Source organism: Oncorhynchus mykiss, chromosome 9, assembly GCF_013265735.2.
Source record: "Oncorhynchus mykiss isolate Arlee chromosome 9, USDA_OmykA_1.1, whole genome shotgun sequence".
NCBI lineage: Eukaryota > Metazoa > Chordata > Actinopteri > Salmoniformes > Salmonidae > Oncorhynchus > Oncorhynchus mykiss.
The window spans coordinates 19,034,671-19,050,056 of record NC_048573.1 but is presented as its reverse complement, the minus strand read 5'-3'; the positions used below and the strand labels follow the sequence as shown (position 1 = coordinate 19,050,056).

The window sequence follows — 15,386 nt, the reverse complement described above, 5'->3', positions numbered from 1 at the left end:
CTTTCTTTTCAAGGAAGCTCAGTCCGGCGGAGCGTAACTATGATGTGGGGGACCGGGAGTTGTTAGCTGTGGTCAAGGCCCTGAGGGTGTGGAGACACTGGCTTGAGGGGGCTAACCACCCCTATCTCATCTGGACCGACCACCAGAATCTGAAGTATATTCGGGCAGCTAGGAGACTGAATCCGCTTCAGGCAAGGTAGCCATGTTCTTCACCCGATTCAGGTTCACTCTGTCTTATAGACCAGGCTCCCTGAACATAAAGGCTGACGCTCTGTCCCGTCTCTATGACACGGAGGATCGGTCCACCGAGCCTACTCCCATCCTTCCAGCCTCGAGGCTGAAGGCACCAGTGGTATGGGAGGTGGACTCTGACATTGAGCGAGCGTTACGGGCGGAGCCTGCGCCTCCTCAGTGTCCGGCTGGGCCTAAGTACGTGCCGCTTGGTGTCCGGGACCAACTGATTTGGTGGGCTCACATCCTACCCTCCTCGGGTCATCCTGGGGTGACGAGGACAGTGCGTGTCCTCCGGGGGAAGTATTGGTGGCCGACCTTGGCTAGGGACGTTAGCGTTTATGTCTCTTCCTGTTCGGTGTGCGCCCAGAGTAAGGCTCCTAGGAACCTTCCTAGAGGGAAGTTACAACCCCTCCCCGTTCCACAACAGCCATGATCTCACTTATCAGTGGATTTCCTGACCGATCGCCCACCGTCTCAGAACACTACGGTTTTGGTGGTTGTGGATCGGTTTTCTAAGTCCTGCCGTCTCCTCCCGTTGACCGGTCTCCCTACAGCCCTACAGACTGCGAAGGCGTTATTTCCCTCTGTCTTCCGGCACTACGGGGGCCGGAGGACATCGTCTCTGATCGGGGTCCCCAGTTCACGTCCCGGGTATGGAGGGCGTTCATGGAGCGTCTGGGGGTCTCGGTCAGCCTGACCTCCGGTTATCACCCCGAGAGTAGTGGGCAGGTGGAGAGAGTGAACCAGGAGGTGGGTAGGTTTCTGCGGTCGTATTGCCAGGACCGGCCCAGGGAGTGGTCTAGGTACGTCCCTTGGCCCAAAACTCACTCTGTCACTCCCCGACGAACCTATCACCGTTTCAGTGTGTGTTGGGCTACCAGCCGGTCCTGGCACCTTGGCATCCGAGTCGGACGAGGCTCCTGCGGTAGAGGAGTGGGTGCAGCGCTCCAAGGAGACCTGGAGGGCCGGCAGGAATTGCGCAAACAAGTCAGTGGACGGCAGAAGAGGAGTGCTGACCGCCAACGCAGTGGGGCCCCCTGCTTCCTGCGCCTGACTTCTTCCTCCACTAGACCCCGGGCGTTACACCATTCTTGCTCTTTTTCAACTAAATGGTTTATTTCACCATAGATCTGTCAGACCCATGTGGCAAAGTCATTATAGCTGTCACTATTCTTGACCTGTGAAACCTAGTGTCTAGTCACCACAGCTGACCCTTCAGGCCGGGATGACATTCCCCCTGTTCCCCCAGATCACGCTTAAAGGGGAAACCTGCAGTTCACACAATAACAAAGAGGCCACCAGACCGCTCTTTTTGGTAAAAAGCTGAGGGATAGCACTAGAGAAATGTAACTACTCTCAAATTCATAGAAAGAGCTATGGATGCAAGGACAGAAGTTTTAACCGTGTTTTAAAACTATACAATGTTTTTTTTACAATTGGATTGATTACAAACAATGGCATGCTTATATTTTGTGTTCTGATGGAGTGTGACAGTTGAACTAAGCTCCTGCTGCGTTAATAAGTGATATTCTTCAAGATTCAATTGGTATAACGTTATAGCATTCATTTCAAAGTCCAAAGATGGATGTAGCAATTGCTGATTAACCCCTTTAAATTAATCAGATCAGCACTACCACTTTGAGACACTTTTTGAATAGGTGCCCTGGTCCATAATAGTCATTCATGGTCCCTCAGATGGGGTTTTGTAACTTTGGTTCTTGCATAATGTAACAACTGACTGGGCACTGATTGGTAGAAGGCTCAGTCAGCTGTTACAAGCTCTCTTTTACAGGTTTGGCAGGGGTAAGCCGTCATTGTATAAAAAATACCTCTTAACTAGGACTGGACATTGAGGCCGTTTTTCTGAAATTATGTCACTTCACTTGCAAATGTGAATACCTGCATTTTCACATTTCTATATAGCCTACTAATGGATCTAAAAAAAAAAACATGCAAAGTGTACATTGTTTTTCTTCCACAAATATTTATTTCATATGAATATGAATGTGGTCTGCACATTTATAAACGTGATTTGATAATTTTCATAGACTACCCCTGGACTCAATTAAATCACAATTAGGATGGGAATGTAGAGGTCCACAAAATTAGCTTGCCATTTGAGCCAGTAATTTGGGTAACATAACTGACAGGCAGTATCGCCAATAGAGATGCCTAAAATAGATATTTGGCTCAATTATTGGATGAAACACAGACCGGCCTCTAACTGTTGAACCAATGAAAAATATCTATATTTGATTTGCGGTCATGTTGACCAATGATAAGTCAGTATGCTATTTTGGGTGTATCTTTCAAGAATGCGGGGTGGGCTTATCGAGATCATTCAGTACCTCACTGATGTACTCTGTCGGCGTGCGTTTGAGGGACGGGTGGTTGGAGTATTAGGAGTTGTCGGGCGATAGTGCACCACAAACGCTTAGTTCGGGAGGATACTTTTTTTTGCTAAAATATACTTAAAAAACAACAAAAGGAATCCCAGCGATGACTTAATACAGTAACTTCTCCGACTGCTGCATGTATACGCCTGTTTTGGCATCCCGCAAGTGACGGAATCAAGGTGTCGGTGATAGCTAGCTGCTTGCTAACATCTTCCTTTCACATAGCATCATTAGCTTTGAAGCACATTGCAACTAGACCGCCGCGGGCCCCCTCAACGCAGGACAGCACCTTGCTAGTGCCGTTGCACGCTAGCTAACAAAGGTATCGTCGATAGTTTGCTAACGTTAGCTAGGTAGTGAGCTAACGTGAAGTTGACCGCTGGAGACGCTAACGTTAGCTATTCGTTGATCCCATAATCAACACCCAACTCCCCGATCCCTTCACCCCTCTCCCTCCACCTCCCGAAACACTGGAAATCCACAAGCGGCCGGAGAGCGGCGACGGGCCAGCGGCAGAAAAGCTGGGGGTGGTACCGGAACCGCACGGAGTCGTAGCGGCTCAATCAGAGAAGCACAGTCTTGCGGACCTACCGACGACTATGGACGGGCTGGCGGTGGAGGTTCGCGGTTCGAACGGGGCCTTCTACAAGGTAAATTAAATAGTGCAGTGATTAACGTTAGCTAAGGATGCATAACTGGTAAACAATTGCAAATATTGATGTCGACAGAGTTTTGTTCTAACTAGCTAGCAAATACCAACTAGCGTTGGTAACGTTAACTAACTAGCTGGCAGATTTGGTTAGCAGCATCATTCATTGAGAGTAGGCCCAAAAAATGTTAAGATCGCTATTCCTAGATTTTTTTTTTGTTCATCAGGTCACCGTTGGCCATTGTGGAGCACGCTTGTTGTGGCCTGGTTTTGGTCAATTCCAAATGTCAATTTTACACTTTGTTGGCTGTCTTGAGCTAGTCAGCTAACCATCTTCTCGGGGCACTCCTTTCTTTGGTAGGAGTTGCTAGCTAATCACTCACATTTGCTAGCGAGAATAAGGGCGGTGGAAGGATGGACAATCTAAAATGTTATGAGATCTCGACCTGTTTGTTTACTGTCCCGGGTGAGACATAGCAAAGTAAGTAGCCTAACTGACGTAATGTATTTGATTCGTCTTTCTAAGCAGGTACCTACCATAAAGCTGTCAAATTATTTCCACTTTCTCACATGGTTCCCTAAGTTTTTTTTTTCTAACAATTTCTCGTTCAAACGAGGAGGCTGAGTCAGCCTACGTTAGTACAGTGAATCCAATTATTTACATTGAAAGTCAGTCATATCATGGCTGTTTCCAAACATCACACTACAGTGACAACCAAATTAGGTGACTCAACATAAGGGAGTCATTGCATTCATTTTCATTATGAGGATGTCAGTTATTTTATTCAGTGATTCAAGTTGAGTCAAATTACTACATTTAACGTCAGTAAGGCAGAAGTCCCTGTGCAAATGCTTGCTGCTCTTTTAGTTAAACAGACAGTTTGTGTACTGGCAGACAGTTGAATAGGCCCTAGTGATTTGCTAATGGTTGAATGGCTCAGTTGAGCCTGCCTGACAGTAACTGAAGAACTGAAGCAGGTGTTGGTGGAACAGGTGATCCTAATCTCAGCACTCTTCCAGTCCAAATTCTCATTCACTCTGTCCTGATTTTTCTCTAGCTCTGCTCTCCCCTTGTGGTTTAAACCCCTCAAACTCTGGACCTCGAAGCCAGTTCCACTGCATTTTTTTATTGTTTCCATCTAATTAGGGATGGATTTAGACCTTGGACACCAGGTGGGGGCAATTAATTATCAGGTAGAACAGAACCAACTGGTTCAGGATCTCATAGGGTAAGAGTTTAATACCCCTGGTTTGGACTATATTTATTCTCCTCCTCCCTCACACCTGTTCTGTTAACTTTGTGTGCTTTTGTCTCTACCGCCTGAACGTATACAATCCATTCACCTTTACAGTGCCTTTAGAAAGTATTCACACCGTTTCACATTTTGTTGCCTTACAGCCTTCATTTAAAATGTATTACATTTAGATTTTTTTTGGGGGGAGGGGGGTAACTGGCCTGCCCTGTGATGTCAGACTGGAATTATGTTTTTGAAAATGTTTACCTATTCATTCAAATGAAAAGCTGAAGTGTCAATGTGTTCAATCCCTTTGTTATGCTAGCCTAAATAAGTTCAGGAGTGAAAATGTGCATAACAAGTCACATAATAAGTTGCATGGACTCTCTATGTGCATTAAGTGTTTTAACATGATTTTTGAATTACCCCATCTCTGTACTCCACACATACAATTATCTGTAAGATCCCTAAGTCGAGTAGTGAATATCAAACACAGATTCAACCACAAAGACTTGGAAGTTTTTCCAATGCCTTGCAAAGAAGGGCACCATTGATAGATGGGTACAAAAAAACCCACATTGAATATACCTTCGAGCATGGTGAAGTTCATTACGCTTTGGATGGTGTATCAATACATCCAGTGACTACAAATATACAGGCGTCGTTCCTAACTGTTGCCGGAGAGGAATGAGGGTTACGCCGGGATTTCACCATGAGGCCAATGGTGACTTTAAAACAGTTACGAAGTTTAATGGCTGTGATATGATAGCACTGAGGATAGTTCAACAACATTCTAGTACTCTACATACTAACCTAATTGACAGAGTGAAAAGGAAGCCTGTATAGAATAAAGTAATGTGGCAAAGCAATTTACTTTTTCGCTTGAATACAAAGTGTTATGTTTGGGGCATATCCAACACATTACTGAGTATCACCACTAATTTCCAGCATAGTGCTGTCTGCATCATGTTGTGGGCATGCTTGTAATAGTTAAGGACTGGAGTTTTTCAGGATAAAAAAATGGAATGGAGCTAAGCACAGGGAAAATCCTATTGGGGAAACCTGTTTGTCTGCTTTCCATCAGACAATGGGAGATTAATTCACCTTTCAGCAGGACAATAGCCTAAAACACAAGGTCAAATCAACACTGAAGTTGATTAGCAAGAAGACAGTGAATGTCTGAGTGGCCAAGTTAGATTTGACTTAAATCTACATGAAAGACCTGAAAAAGGTTGTCTAGGAATGATAAAAAAAATATAAATAAATAACAATGGGCAAATATTTGCACAATCCAGGTGTGGAAAGCTCTTGGACTTAACCAGAGAGTCTCAACTGTAAACTGCTTCAAAGTATTGACTCGGTTGTAAATAAGATTTGTGTTCTAATTTTTTACTTTTTTTTTTTACCCCTTTTTCTCTCCAATTTCGTGGTATCCAATTGTTAGTAGCTACTATCTTGTCTCATTGCTACAACTCCCGTACGGGCTCGGGATAGACGAAGGTTGAAAGTCATGCATCCTCCGATACACAACCCAACCAAGCCGCACTGCTTCTTAACAGCGCGCATCCAACCCGGAAGCCAGCCGCACCAATGTGTCGGAGGAAACACCATGCACCTGGCAACCTTGGTTAGCGCGCACTGTGCCCGGCCCGCCACAGGAGTCACTGGTGCGTGATGAGACAAGGATTTCCCTACCAGCCAAACCCTCCCTAACCCGGACGATGCTAGGCCAATTGTGCGTTGCTCCACGGACCTCCCGGTTGCGGCCGGTTTCGACAGAGCCTGGGTCTCTGGTGGCACAGCTGGCGATGCAGTACAGCGCCCTTAACCACTGCGCCACCCGGGAGGCCAACAATTGTGGTGAGAAAAAAAATCTCACTTTGTCCTTATGCGTTATTTTGTGTAGATGAGTGAGAGTCAATTTTTATCCATTTTGAATTCGGCGAGAACACATGTTGATTTTAAATCAAGGGCTATGAATACTTTCTGTAGGCACTGTACTAATCTCCTCGCACTCTTGTTCATATCAAGCACACAAGTGCGTTTTCGACATCCCTGAATTTATCTAGGAAACCTGTGAGAGCAGCACCTTTGACTGATATTGTATATCTAAAGAAGTCAAAAGTTTGGACAGCCCTACTCATTCAATTGTTTTTCTTTGTTTTTACTGTTCTCTACATTGTAGAATAATAGTTAAGACATCAAAACTATGAAATAACACATTTGGAATCATGTAGTAACCCAAAAAGTTAAATATATTTGACCTTCAAAGTAGCCACCTGTTGCCTTTGACAGCTTTATTTACTCATGGCATTCTCTCAACCAGCTTCATGAGGTAGTCACCTGGAATGCATTTCAATTAACAGGTGTGCCTCGTTAAGTTTGTGGAATTTATTTTCTTAATGCATTTGAGCCAATCAGTTGTCTTGTGACAAGTTGAGGGGGTAGTAGTACAGAATATAGCCCTATTTGGTAAAATACCAAGTCCATATAATGGCAAGAACAGCTCAAATAAGCAAAGATAAATGACAGTCCATCGTTACGATAAGACATGAAGGTCAGCCAATCTGTAAAATGTCAAGAACTTTGAAAGTTTTATAAAAGTGCAGTCGCAAAAACCAACAAGTGCTATAATGAACCTGCCTCTCATGAGGACTGCCACAGGAATGGAAGACCCAGAGTTATCTCTGCTGCAGAGGATACGTTTATTAGTTACGAGCTTCAGAAATTGCAACCCAAATAAATGCTTCAGATTTCAAGTAACAGACATCTCAAAATCAACTGTTCAGAGGAGATTGCGTAAATCAGGCGTTCATGGTTGAATTGCTGCAAAGAAACCCACTTCTAAAGGACACCAATAAGAAGAGACTTGCTTGGGCTAAGAAACACGAGTGATGGACATTAGACCGGTGGAAATCTGTCCTTTTGGTCTGAGTCCAAATTTGCGATTTTTGGTTACAACTGCTTTGTCTTTGTGAGATGCAGGGTAAATGGACGGATGCTCTCCGCACGTGTAGTTCCCACCCTGAAGCATGGAGGAGGTTGTGTTATGGTGTGGGGCTGCTTTGCTGGTGACTCGAGGTGATTTATTTCGAATTCAAGGCACACGTAACCAGTATGGCTACCACAGCATTCTGCAGTGATACGGCATCCCATCTGGTTTTTCAACAGGATAATGACCCAAAACACCTCCAGTTTGAGTAAGGGCTATTTTACAGAGAGAGCGATGGAGTGCTGCATCAGATGACCTGGCCTCCCCAATCCCCCGACCTCAACCAAATTGAAATGGTTTGAGATGATTTGAACCGCAGCATGAAGGAAAAGCAGCCAAAAAAATGCTCAGTATACGTGGGAACTCCTTCAAGACTGTTGGAAAAGCTTTCCTCGTGAAGCTGGTTGAGAGAATGCCAAGAGTAAACAAAGCTGTCATCAAGGCAAAGGGTGGCTACTTTGAATAATAAAACATCAATATCTTTTGATTTAAAATTAGATTGTTTACTACCTGATTCCATATGCGTTATTTCGTCGTTAAGTCTTCACTTATTCTACAATGTAGAAAATAGTAAAATTAAAGAGTAACCCTTGAATGAGCAGGCATGTCCAAACTTTTGACTGGTTATGTAATAATGTATTTATTGGGGTGGCAGGTAGCCTAGTGGTTAGTGCTTTGGGCCAGTAGCCGAAAGGTTGTTAGATTCAATCCCCCAGCTGACAAGGTCAAAATCTGTCAAGGCCGTCACTGCAAATAAGAATTTATTCCTTTAATGACTTGTCTAGCTAAATAAAAAAATTACATACACTATGGTTAAGTTTGGGGTCACTTGGAAATGTCCCTTAAAAAAAACACACTTGTCCATTTAAAATAACATCAAATTGATCAGAAATACAGTGTAGACATTAATGTTGTAAATGACTATTGTAGCTGTAAATGGCATTCTTTTTTAAATGGAATTTCTACATAGGCGTACACAGGCTCATTTATCAGCAACCATCACTCCTGTGTTCCAGTGGCACGTTGTTTTAGCTAATCCAAGTTCATCATTTTTAAAGGCTAATTGATCATTAGAAAACCCTTTTTGCAATTGTTAGCACAGCTGAAAACTGTTCTGATAAAAGAAGCAATAGAACTGTCCTTTCGACTAGCTGAGTATCTGGCGCATCAGCATTTGTGGTTTCGATTACAGGCTCAAAATGTCCAGAAACACATCAGTCTATTATTATTATTGTTCTGAGAATATCGGTGAACCTCTCGGTATCAGACGATATTCGCTAAAAATGCCAACATCTGTGTCGGCCGATGTACAAAACCGATGTCAAAGCTGACTTGCATACCTAAATAATGTAGGTATATGACGTAATGACGCCAGTTAACACTACCAAGTGCGCTATTTTTCCGATCATGTCCTACCGGAGTTACACAGTAATAGCGTCACTGCTATTAGCTTCATGACATACATACTATGGTATTCTGTTTAGGTCTTTGCGTGTCAAAAAAGAGACAGTAGCTCTGTCAAAGCTGTACAAAAGTCAGCAAACACTGGCCACGAACGATGTGTTTACAATTCCGCGTTGGTAATAAAGCATGATTTGTTTGACCGCAACTTCCGGGGTAGCTTGCTTTAGCTTGGTACCTAGCTAGCACCAATACAACCAGCCTGAAAACAATGACCAGTAAAAACTGCAGTCATTTTCATTATTCTTAGCAATGTTTTAGGAATCTGTGTGAGTAAGTGTTGGCTAGGTTGCCACTTGTTGTTCACCTATTGAAATTGAACTTCAGTTCATGAAAATTAATATCTAGCCAGCTACCTAACCCTGTTGCCCAAAGCTAACGTTATAAGTAGCCAGCTAGCTTCATGTGGCTAGTGAGGCTCGGCCATGGCAGAACACTGACATTCCTGTCTTGCAGGACATCACGCCCAGAACAAACAGTATAGCTGATGGCATTGTCATGCTGGAGGGGGCATGTCAGGATGATCCTGCAGGAAGGGTACCACGTGAGGGAGGAGGATGTCTTCCCTGTAACGCACAGCGTTGAGATTGCCTGCAATGACATCAAGCTCAGTCTGATGCTGTTACACACCACCCCAGACCATGATGGACCCTCCACCTCCAAATCGATCCCACTCCAGAGTACAGGCTAGAGGTCGACCGATGAATCGGAATGGCCGATTAATTAGGGCCGATTTCAAGTTTTCATAATCGGAAATCGTTATTTTTGTGCGCCGATTTGCCTGTTATTTTTTTGACCTTTATTTAACTAGGCAAGTCAGTTAAGAACACATTCTTATTTTCAATGACGCCCTAGGAACGGTGGGTTAACTGCCTTGTTCAGGGGCAGAAAGACATATTTTCACCTTGTCAGTTCGGGGGATCCAATCTTGCAAGCTTAGTTAACTAGTCCAACGCAATAACGACCTGCCTCTCTCTCGTTGCACTCCACAAGGAGACTGCCTGTTACGCAAATGCAGTAAGCCAAGGTAAGTTGCTAGCTAGCATTAAACTTACCTTATAAAAACAATCCCAATCACTTGTTAACTACACATGGTTGATATTACAAGATATTATCTAGCGTGTCCTGGGTTGCATATAATCTGACTGAGCATACACGTATCTAAGTATCTGACTGAGCGGTGGTAGGCAGAAGCAGGCGCGTAAACATTCATTCAAACAGCACTTTTGTGCGTTTTGTCAGCAGCTCTTCGTTGTGCGTCAAGCATTGCGCTGTTTATGACTTCAAGCCTATCTACTCCCGAGATGAGGCTGGTGTAACCAAAGTGAAATAGCTAGCTAATTAGCGCATGTTAATAGCGTTTCAAGCGTCACTCGCTCTGAGCCTTCTAGTAGTTGTTCCCCTTGCTCTGCATGGGTAACGCTGCTTCGATGGTGGCTGTCGTCGTTGTGTTGCTGGTTCGAGCCTACGGAGGAGCGAGGAGAGGGACGGAAGCTATACTGTTACACTGGCAATACTAAAGTGCCTATAAGAACATCCAATAGTCAAAGGTTAATGAAATACATATGGTATAGAGAGAAATAGTACTATAATAACTACAACCTAAAACTTCTTACCTGGGAATATTGAAGACTCATGTTAAAAGGAACCACCAGCTTTCATATGTTCTCATGTTCTGGGCAAGGAACTGAAACGTTAGCTTTCTTACATAGCACATATTGCACTTTTACTTTCTTCTCCAACACTTTGTTTTTGCATTATTTAAACCAAATTGAACATGTTTCATTATTTACTTGAGGCTAAATTGATTTTATTGATGTATTATATTAAGTTAAAATAAGTGTTCATTCAGTATTGTTGTAATTGTCATTATTACAAATAATTAAAAAATTGTCAGATTTAATCAGTATCTGCTTTTTTGGTCCTCCAATAATCGGTATCTGCGTTGAAAAATCATAATCGGTCGACCTCTAGTACAGGCCTCGGTCTAACGCTCGTTCTTTAGACGATAAACGCAAATCCGACCTCGTTTGTCTTATGTTTTCATAACTGTGACCTTAATTCCCTACCATCTGTAAGCTGTTAGTGTCTTAACTCACCCATCCCGTTAGCGGGATCATTTTCGTCAACATCCGCTGAATTGCAGAGCGCCAAATTCAAATTAAATTACTAAAAATATTTAATATTTATGAAATCACAAGTGCAATATAGCAAAACACAGCTTAGCTAGTTGTTAATCCACCTGGCGTGTCAGATTTCCAAAAAGCTTTTCGGCGAAAGCATACCAAGCGTTTATGTAAGTACATCTCTCTCAGCAGACAAAACATTACAAACAGCTAGCAGCCAAGTAGATTGGTCACGAAAGTCAGAAAAGTAGTAAAGTGAATCGCTTACCTTTGATCTTCGGATGTTTGCACTCAGACTCCCAGTTACACAATAAATGTTCCTTTTGTTCCATAAAGATTATTTTTATATCCAAAATACCTCAATTTGTCAGTTGTGTGAACTGCAGGTTTCCCCTTTAACCTCTTGCGACGAGCAATCCTGTATCCGGGAGTGTAATCATAGCCTCAAATGCATTAGCATAACGCAGCGGACATAAATACCCCTAGAAACTTTTCCTATTCATGAAAATCGCAAATGAAATAAATATATTCAAACACAAGCTTAGCCTTTTGTTAACAACACTGTCATCTCAGATTTTCAAAATATACGTTACAGCCAACGCTAGACAAGCATTTGTGTAAGTTTATCATGGCATAATGCTATGCTAGCTCTGCTGGCAGCAGGAAACATTTTCACGAAAATAAGAAAAGCAACCAAATTAAATTTACCTTTGAAGAACTTCAGATGCTTTCACTCAGGAGACTCCCAGTTAGATAGCAAATGTTCCTTTTTTTCCCAAAATATTATTTTTGTAGGTGAAATAGCTCTCGTTTCTTCATCATGCTTGGCTGAGAAATCGACCGTAAAATGCTACAACTATAACGCCAAACTTTTTTCAAAAGTTGCTCCATAATATCGATAAACACGGCAATGTTGTTTAGGATCCATCCTCAAGGTGTTTTTAACATATATATATTCAATAATATATCCATCGAGGCAATTGGTTTCTCATAAGAAGCGATTTAAAAAATGTCTACCTCCAGTATTTTACGTGAGATTTTCTGCGGGAGACACCATGTGACCACGTGCTATATATGGTCCCTTACAGCCATTCTTCAATGGAAATGCCTAAAAATATGTCACAATGCTGTAGACATCTTGGGGAATACGTGGAAAACGTAAGCTCATTCACAGCCATATAAGGAGTCATTGGCATGAGGCGGTTTAAAAAAATGTGTCACTTCCTGGTTGGATTTTTATCTGGGTTTTGCCTGTAACATCAGTTCTGTGGCACTCACAGATAATATCTTTGCAGTTTTGGAAACGTCAGTGTTTTCTTTCCAAAGCTGTCAAGTATATGCATAGTCGAGCATCTTTTCGTGACAAAATATCTTGTTTAAAACGGGAAAAAAATGTCATCCAAAATGCATAACTGGTTAAGCGTGATCTGGGGGACCAGGGGGAATGTCGTCCCGGCCTGAGGGGTCAGCTGTGGTGACTAGACACTAGGTTTCACAGGTCAAGAATAGTGACCGCTATAATGATTTTGCCACATGGGTCTGACAGATCTATAGTGACATAAACCATTTAGTTGAAAAAGAGCAAGAATGGGAATGTCTTTGGTTGATCTTGCTCTTTGTTAACATCTATCATGCTGGCTGAATGTTGTGACGGCTCTGTCAATGGCACACTTGGATTTGGGGAGTTTCTCCCATTCTTCTCTGCAGATCCTCTCAAGCTCTGTCAGATTGGATGGGGAGCATTGCTGCACAGCTATATCAGTTATGTTATACTCAGACAATATTTTGACAGTTTTGGTAACTTTAGAGTTTTCTATCCTAATCTGACAATTATGTGCATATTCTAGATTCTGGGCCTGAGAAATAGGCAGTTTCATTTGGGTACGTTTTTCATCCAAGCATCAAAATACTTTCCAATATTCAAGTGACTTGGAGATTTGCTGGTATTTGTGGTCTTGTGTCCAATATTAAAACAGACAAAATACCTTCCTTACACAGGTGCTTACAGAGACGTTGTCCTATACCAGGGTTGTGTAGAGTAGACCTGGCACCCCCACGCCAGAGTGGTCCGTCTTTGGGCATGTGGGGAGTTATCCTAGTGCTGCACATGGCCGGAGAAGGAGTGACCTCACTGTACCACCAGGAATGACACTCTAACCTCTGTGCACTTATGCCAAAAGGCATGCCTGACCTTTGACCTGGTAGTAAAATGAACACCATTCATTAGAACTACTTCAGTAAGCCATGTATTGGAATATACTATGCCCGTCTCCTTTCATCAAACAAGGCAGCTATCCAAAGTGTTTTACTTTCTTCTTCTCCCCCCCCTCTGGTAACTACTAGCTAGCTCGTCTCTGTGGCACTAGCCTGCAGTTTGAGTGACAGCAACACAGACAGTGGCAGTTTGAATTGCACTGTCACAACACAATCTGGCGTCCCTCTGGCTCATTGGCCGTCTCTCTCTGAGGCCGTCTCTCTCTGCCTAAAAGTGGCAGCAGTGGAACTGAAGTTATTGTTAGATTGTGTAGTATAAGGGAATCTGATGCTATCACTTGTAAGGCCTTTGAGTATGTATAACGCCTGCGCTGCCTCTCGAAACCTTAGGTTTCCTTTCCAGCAGGTGAAGCTCTGACAATCACTCTCCCTCTCAGGCCCTAGTGCCACTGCCAGCGACCTCTTGGCCCCATATAAGGCAGTGTAACACTGAGCACCATGGCAACCTCCCTCCACTACTCCCAACTGTCACCCTTACGGGGAGTTAATGGCACAGTGTGACAGATCTGTGGAGGGCTGACTGATGGATGGGGGACAGATTTGGAGGAGGAGTCTCTTGTAATGGCTGTTGATCCAGTATCACTTAACTTTCTCCAGTGGGGAAGGTCGTGTTGTGCACTTTTGATCTGCGTGCACGCTTGTGCAGTCGGACCTAGGGTTGTGACGGTCATGGAATTGTGGATAGCTGCTAGCCAAATTACTGCGGTCGCCGTAGTAACCGTTCGAACAGCAACACATTTTTACTCCCGTTTTCTCCTCTGCTCCTGACTGCATGTCCTGCAATACAAATCGAATGTATAATACGGGCGTCCTCATTCAAGTCAGAGACTATAATGAGTGGACTGGCGACCATTGCAAGTTTACGCATGGGAGCAAAACAAGAGGTAAAAGGATGTGTAACCTTCAATGTGCCGTGATTTGTTGATTCAACTCGACTAACATGACAAACACTCCATTGCGTGAGCCACTTCGGTCAACATTTGCATAAACATTCTACATTTTTGCAAGGCGCAACAATGTTTCCTCACATTGAGTCCATGTTACTGTAGAAAAGGACTCGACTGCATGAATGCCCCGCCGCCCCCTCTTCAGTCAGCCATTTGTTCCACTGATTTTATTTTCAGGACTTTTCATCCATAACCGTGCCAGCCCTAGAGACCTGTTTTTACCCTCTGACATGCATATGCATCAACCTTTTCTCCTCTTTTTCAGGGGTTCATCAAAGATGTCCATGAAGACTCACTCACAATAGTATTTGAAAACAAGTAAGTTGTTATTTACACTCGTGACGTGTAGTAGCTCCTCTATTTGTGAGTTACTGAGTCACAGGTTTATTCTAGTTAGACACACACACCAGTCTACCCACGCTGCTCGAGTCATCGATCTCCTTGTTTTACTTTCTTCCTGAAATCCCCATTTCAGCACCACCTGTGCTCGGGACACGGCTGTCCACAAAACCATTTATAGTAGCTCCTACCCCCCCCCCCCCCCCCCCCCCCCCCCATTCCGCTTCCTCTAGTTGACTCTGTCCGTCTGTGGTGTCCCTAAATATAGTCCTCTGAGGTATACAGGCAGGCGTACTGGACAGTGGCCCCTGACATTCTTGGGATGGTTCTGCTGTTCCCACCCCCCCCCCCTCGCCTTGTGGAGGAGTAGCTGTTTGTGAGATACTACATGACTGCTTGAAACCTGTGCTTTCTATGAGTGCCTGCTTTGGCACTTTGATACTTTTTAAAAAGAATGTCTTCATATTTTCACCAATATCCTCAACCTGTGTACAGTTCAACCCTATTTTATGTGAATGCTAGCCTATATTAAAATGATCATGAACCCCCTCACTTAGTGAGCATAAGTATCTTTCTGTGAATTTGTGAACGAAGCTGCAGTCCATTGAGCTGTTATTAGGCCGAGCTCTCGTTTTTAGTGTTTGAGATAAATGCACACACACTAGTTCTGTAATCCACTGACGTTTCTGATGATGATTCTAATCGTCTCTCTCACTTTGCCTTTATACACACA

At 43.4% G+C, this 15,386-nt stretch overlaps 1 protein-coding gene across 5 annotated transcripts in view; it reads left to right on the top strand.

Annotated features, from left to right (window-relative positions):
* The first annotated feature begins 2,583 nt into the window (after nucleotides 1-2,583).
* Nucleotides 2,584-15,386, top strand: part of LOC110531672 (fragile X mental retardation syndrome-related protein 1) — a 29,928-nt gene continuing 17,125 nt past the window's right edge. For 3 of the 5 annotated variants that reach the window (XM_036987511.1, XM_036987510.1, XM_036987507.1), the window contains exons 1-2: nucleotides 2,584-3,280; nucleotides 14,580-14,632. In XM_036987511.1, the coding sequence (XP_036843406.1) occupies nucleotides 3,230-3,280; nucleotides 14,580-14,632 (104 nt within the window). In that variant the 5' untranslated portion in view covers nucleotides 2,584-3,229. Of the gene's footprint in view, nucleotides 3,281-14,097; nucleotides 14,252-14,579; nucleotides 14,633-15,386 lie in introns of those variants that run through there. The other 2 variants (XM_036987509.1, XM_036987508.1) reach the window with 2 other exon arrangements.